A 6,109-nucleotide genomic window follows, 5' to 3' on the forward strand; every position below is an offset into this window, starting at 1 on the left:
TCCGCCCATGCTGGCCACCACTTCACAGCATTCTCTTATGCTGGCCACCACACTATGCAGCAGACCTCCCGTCATGTCAGCCACCACTACACCACCTCCTGTCATGCTGGCCACCACCAGAAACCTCCCAGGTCATGCTGGCCACCACTACGGTGTCTCCCGTCGCGCTGGCTACCACACCACCTCCCGTCATGCCGGCCACCACCATAGCACCTCCTTAGAACATGCCGGGCTCACCCGACAGAACCTCCCGGTTTGAAAAGCCGGCTAACAACCATAGCACCTTCCAGTCATAAAAGCCGGCCACCACCAGCAATTCCTCCCGTCATGCCGGCCACCACTACAGAAAGCACCTCCCAGTCATGCTGGCTACCACCATAGTACTTCCGGTCGCGCGCGACACCACTACAGCACCTCCCGTCATGCCGCCACACCATCACAGCACCTCCCTGCTGCGCTGGCCACCACCATAGCACTTCCTGTCATGTCGGCCACCACCAGCAGCACCTCCCGTCATGCCGGCCAAATTAATTACAGCACCTCCTGCTGTCATGCCGGGCCGCACCACGGCACCTCCCGCATGCCGGCCACCACCACAGTACCTCCTGTCATGTTGGCCACCACTCTCGCCGTGTTGGCCGCACCACTTCATGCGCACCTCCGCATGGTGCTGGCACGCTCGCTGCATCTCCCGTCATGTTGGCCACCACCATAAAGAATCTTCCTGTCATGCCGGCCACCACCACACCACCCTCCTGGGTCATGCCGGCCACCACCACAGCACCTCCTGTCATGCCGGCCACCACCACAGCACCTTGCGCCGCGTTGGCCACCAACAGAAAATCTCCACGGCCACCACTACGGCAGTTCCCCAATATGCCGGCCACCACTACGGCACCTCCTGTCATGCCGGCCACCACTACAGCACCTCTCATGCTCATGCCGGCCACCACACCACAGCACTCTTGCCGCGCTGGCCACTACCACAGGCACCTCCGTGTCATGCTGGCCACCACCACAGCATCTTCCCGTCATGCCGCCACCACTACAGCAACTCCTGTCATGTTGGCCACCACTACAGCAGTTTCCCAATATGCCGGGCGATAGAATTCTCCCGGTTGCGTGCCGCCAATTACCACAGCACCTTCCTGTTGCGTTGGCCACCACTATAGCACCTTCCTGCCGCGCCGGGAAGCCACCACCTGCGAAAGCACCTCCTGTCACGCGTCGGCCGTACCATAGCATTCTCCTGTCATGCTGGCGCAATTACTTATAGCAGAATTTTGTCAGTGTTGGCTACCATTTATGGCACCTCCTGTCATGCTGAAGCACCACCATAGCACTTTCCCGGTCGCATGCCGGCCACCACTATAAAGAATTTCCTGTCAGTGTTGGCCAATTACCATACAGCACTCCTGTCGTTGGCCACCACTTCATAGCACCTGTCATGCCGGCCACCACCAGCACCTCCTGTCATGTCGCCACCACCACCAGCACTCCTGTCATGCCGGCCACCACCATAGCACCTCCTGTCATGTCGTACACCACTACAGATTCTCCTGTCGGCGTTGCCGATACCATCATAGCACCTCGTCATGTCGCCACCACCACAGCACCTCCTGTCATAAGCCACAATTACCAGCACCTCCGTCATGCCGGTCACCACGCCATAGCACCTCCTGTCAAAAGCGGCTACCGTCATAATTCCTGGTCATGCCGGCCACCACTACGTTCTCACGCGTCGCCACCGATTACAGCACTGTCATGCTGCCACCACTGTTAGTACTTAGTCATGTTGGCCACACCACACCACCTCCTGCTTGCGTTGGCCACCACTACAGCACCTTCCTGTCATGTTGAAGCACTACTACAGCACCTGTCATGTCGCCACCACATTACACCATTTCCGAAATGGTGTTGGCCACCATAGCACTCTCCCATGTCATGCCGGCTACCACTATAGCATCTTCCTGCTGGCTAATTACTACAGCACCACCCTCCTTGTCATGCTGGCCACCACTACAGCACCTTCCGTCATGTCGCCACCACTACACCCACACCTCCCGTCATGCGTTGGCTACCACTTCATCTATCACCTTCCACGTCAAAAGCCGGTCAATGTAAAAATCATGCTGGCTACCACCGCGTCGATTCTGTCATGCTGGCCACCACTATGCACACTACCCCCTCCCGTCATGCCGGCTACCACTACACTTATCTCCGCATGTTAACACCACCATAGCATTCCTCTCAGTCATGCCGGCCACCACCACAGCATCCTGTCATGCCGGCTACCACTACACCACTTCCGGTTGCGCGGCCACCATTTACATTCACACCTCCTGTCATGTTGGCTAAATTACTACAGCAATCTCCTGTCATGCCGCGAAGCCAACACTTCACCCTTGTCACCGCGTTGGCCACCATCATATCACCCTGTCATGCCGGCCACCACCACACCGTTCCTGTCATGCTGGCCACCACTATACCACCCTCCCAGCCGGCGCGGCTGACCACTACAGCGGCAGACCTCCTGTCATGCTTTGCCACCAGCACTCCCGTCATGCCGCCACCATTACACCATTCCCGTCATGCCGCCGTACCACGCAGCACCGTCGCGCCGGCACCACCACAGCACCTCCTGTCATGCCGGCCACCACCACAGCACCTCCCGTCATGCCGGCCACCACTACAGCATTCCTCCGTCATGCCGGCTAATTACCTCCCGGCCGCGTTGGCCACCACCACAGCACCTCCCGTCATGCCGGCCACCACTACAGTACCCGCCGGCCAACGCGATTTGCCAGCATATCACCCTCCCAGCCGCCGGCCACCACTGCACCTCCGGTCAGTGCTGGCTACCACCATAGCATTCCTTCCTGTCATGCCGGCTACCACCATAAGAACTTCCTGTTTATGTCGGCTACCACTACAGCATCCTCCTGTCAGTGTCAAGCATTACTGCAGTAATTTCCTGTCGGTAAGTACACCACCACAGTATCTTCCTTTGCGTCATGTCACGGCCACCACTATGGCACTTCCCAATAAGTGCCGGCTAATTACCATAGCACCTCTCCAGTCATGTCGGCTTTACCACCATAGCACTTCCTGCTGCGCTGGCCACCATAGCATTCTCTCTGGTCATGCTGCTGGCTACTCATACTTTGATAGCACCTCCTGCCAGCGCTGGCTACCGGTTTCATAGCACCTTCGCGCCGGCCACCACTATACAGCAGCACTTCCTGCGGTCATGCCGGTCACACCACGAGAAATCTCCCGTCGCCGGCCACCACTACAGCAGCAACTTCCTGTCGCCAACACCCAGCCAGCATTCCTCCCGTCATGCTGGCTACCACGGTAGCACCTGTCATGCCGGCCACCACTATAGCACCTCCTGTCAAAGCCGGCCACCAGCCACAGCACCTCCCGGTCATGCCACACCACCATAGCATTCCTCCCCAGTCATGTCGGCCACCACTACAAGAATCTCCTGTCATGCCGGCCACCAGATTACAGCACCCTGGTTTGCGTTGCTGGCCACCACCACGCACCTCCTGTTGCGTCGGGCCACCACCGCAGTAATTTTCCTGCGCGGGCTGCACTACCACAGCACCTCCTGTCATGCCGGTTACCACGCGAGTTACCCTCCTCATCATGCCGGCCACCACCACAGCACCTCCCGTCATGTTGGCCATCACACTATAGCATTCTCGCACGTTGGAAGCCACCATTTTATAATTTTGCTTACGGCTGCAATTACGGCACCTCTCCTGGTCGCGAACACTGCCAGCAGCACTTCCTGGTCATGGGCAAGCGGTCACCATTTACAGAATTTTGTCGGCCACCACTACAGCACCACGGTGCTGGCTACCACCATAGTGCACTTCCTGTCATGCCGGCCACCACTACAGCACCTCCTGTCATGCCGGCCACCACTACGGCACCTTCCTGTCATGCCGCCACACCACAGCACCTCCCTGGTCATGCCGGCCACCACCACAGCACCTTCCTGTCATGCCGGGCCACCACTACAGCACCCCTGTCAGCGTTTGCCAGAAGGTACCTCTGCTGGACACCGTTTTGCAGGCACCTCCCCGTCATGCCATACCACCACAGCACCTCCCGTCATGCCGGCCACCACTACAGCACCTCCTGTCATGCCGGCCACCATCACTACGGCACCCTCCCGTCATGCCGCCACCACTACAGTACCCCCCGGCTAAAGCCAGGCTACTACTATAGCACCTGGTTGCGCTGGCTACCACTATAGCACTTCCTGCCGCAAAGTTGGCTACCACTGGCGAAAACAACTCTCCGGTTGCTGGCTACCACCATAGCATTCCTTGCCGTGCTGGCTACCACTACGGCACCTCCTGTCATGCTGGCCACTTACGGTAGTTCCCTGTCGCCGGCCACCATCAGGCACCTTCCGTCATGCCGGCCACCACTACAGCATTCCTCCGCCGGTTACCACCATAGCAATTCTCCTGTCATGCCGTAGCCACTACCACAGTGCACCTCTCCTGTCGCGTTGCCAATTTTACTTGCTGGCACCGTCAGCGCCACCATCATAGCATCTCTAAGTCATGCCTGGCCACCACGGTAACTTCCTGTCATGCTGGCCACCATGAAGAATTCCTCCAAAGTCATGCCACCACTACACCACCTCTCAGTTATGTCGCCACCACCACAGCATCTCCCGTCGCGCCGGCCACTACCACACCTCCCGTCATGCCGCCACCACCACAGCACCTCCCGTCGCGCTGGCTGGCCACCACGGCATTCTCCTGTCATGCCGGCCACCACTACAGCACCTCCTGTCATGCCGGCCACCAACAGCAGTACTTCCTGTCATGCCGGCTAACACCAGCACCTTCCTGTCATGCCGCCACCGCTGGCGTAATCTCCTGTCACAAACACACCACCACAGCAGCATTCTCCGCAGGCTATGCTGGCCACCACCACAAAGAACTCCTGCTTGCGCGGCCAGTACCACCATAGCACCTCCCCTGTCATGCCGGCCACCATTACAGCACCTCCTGCTGGCGCGGCCACCATCACAGCATTCCTCCTGTCATGTTGCCACCATCATAGTGACCTCCTGGTCATGCTTGGCCACCAATTACAGTTATTCCTCCCACGCGTCAGCCACCACTTACAGACCTCCTGGCTGGCGTCGCTGCACTGATGGCACCTGCCGGTCGCGCTGGTCATCGCCACTCAGAAAGAGCACCTTCCGTGGTCATGCCGGGCGTACTCACCATGACCACCCTCCTGCCCGGGTGCCGGTCAATGCATCAAATCTCCGCAGTCACGTGTTGGCCATGGCACCTCCCCGTCATGTCACGCCGGCCACCACCACAGCACTTCCTGTCATGCGTCGGTCACCACTACAGCACTCCTGTCATGCCGGCCACCATCATAGCATTCTCCTGTCATGCCGGTCAATTACCACACCTCCTGTCATGCCGGCCACCACTATAGTAATCTCTCCTGCGGTCATGCTTATTACAGTAATCTCCTGTCATGCTGGCGCATTACTTAGCATTCTCCTGGTTGCGCCAATTACTTACGTACTTCCCACACCACTTTATAGCATTCTCTGTCATGCCGGCCACCACCATAGCATTCTCCTGTCATGTCGCCGCCACCACTCATAGCAGACTTCCGGTCGTGCCGCGCCGGCCACCAGCCACAGCACCTCCCGTCATGCCGGCCACCACCTGGCACCACTTCCCCGTCATGTCGGCCACCACTACAGCACCCTCCTGTCGGCGTCGCCACCGCCAGCATTCCTCCTGGGTCAGTGCGTCAGCCACCACGGCAGCACCTCCTGTCATGCTGGCCACCACTTGGCATTCCTCCTGTCATGCGTGCCGGCCACCACCACAGCACCTCCTGTCATGCCGGCCACCATCACAGCACCTCCTGCCATCAGTGCCGGGCCACCACTTCCGCCACAGCACACCTCCTGCTTGCGCCATTACCACTATACCGCCTGCCGGCCACCACCACAGCACCTCCCGTCGCGTCGGCCACCACCAGCATTCCGTCTGTTGCCGCCACCACTGTTGTTAACCTCCTGTCGCGTTGCACCACTCATAGCACT

General features: G+C 59.0%; 1 protein-coding gene across 1 annotated transcript; it reads left to right on the forward strand.

The window, feature by feature from the left end:
* Positions 1 to 696: 696 nt before the first annotated feature.
* On the forward strand, positions 697 to 1,107 carry LOC121860160 (mucin-7-like). The gene has a single exon (XM_042357216.1). The coding sequence runs from the start codon at positions 697 to 699 to the stop codon at positions 1,105 to 1,107; it is 411 nt and encodes a 136-aa protein (XP_042213150.1).
* Positions 1,108 to 6,109: the final 5,002 nt, after the last annotated feature.

This window comes from Homarus americanus, unplaced genomic scaffold (genome assembly GCF_018991925.1).
Source record: "Homarus americanus isolate GMGI-L3 unplaced genomic scaffold, GMGI_Hamer_2.0 scaffold5831, whole genome shotgun sequence".
NCBI lineage: Eukaryota > Metazoa > Arthropoda > Malacostraca > Decapoda > Nephropidae > Homarus > Homarus americanus.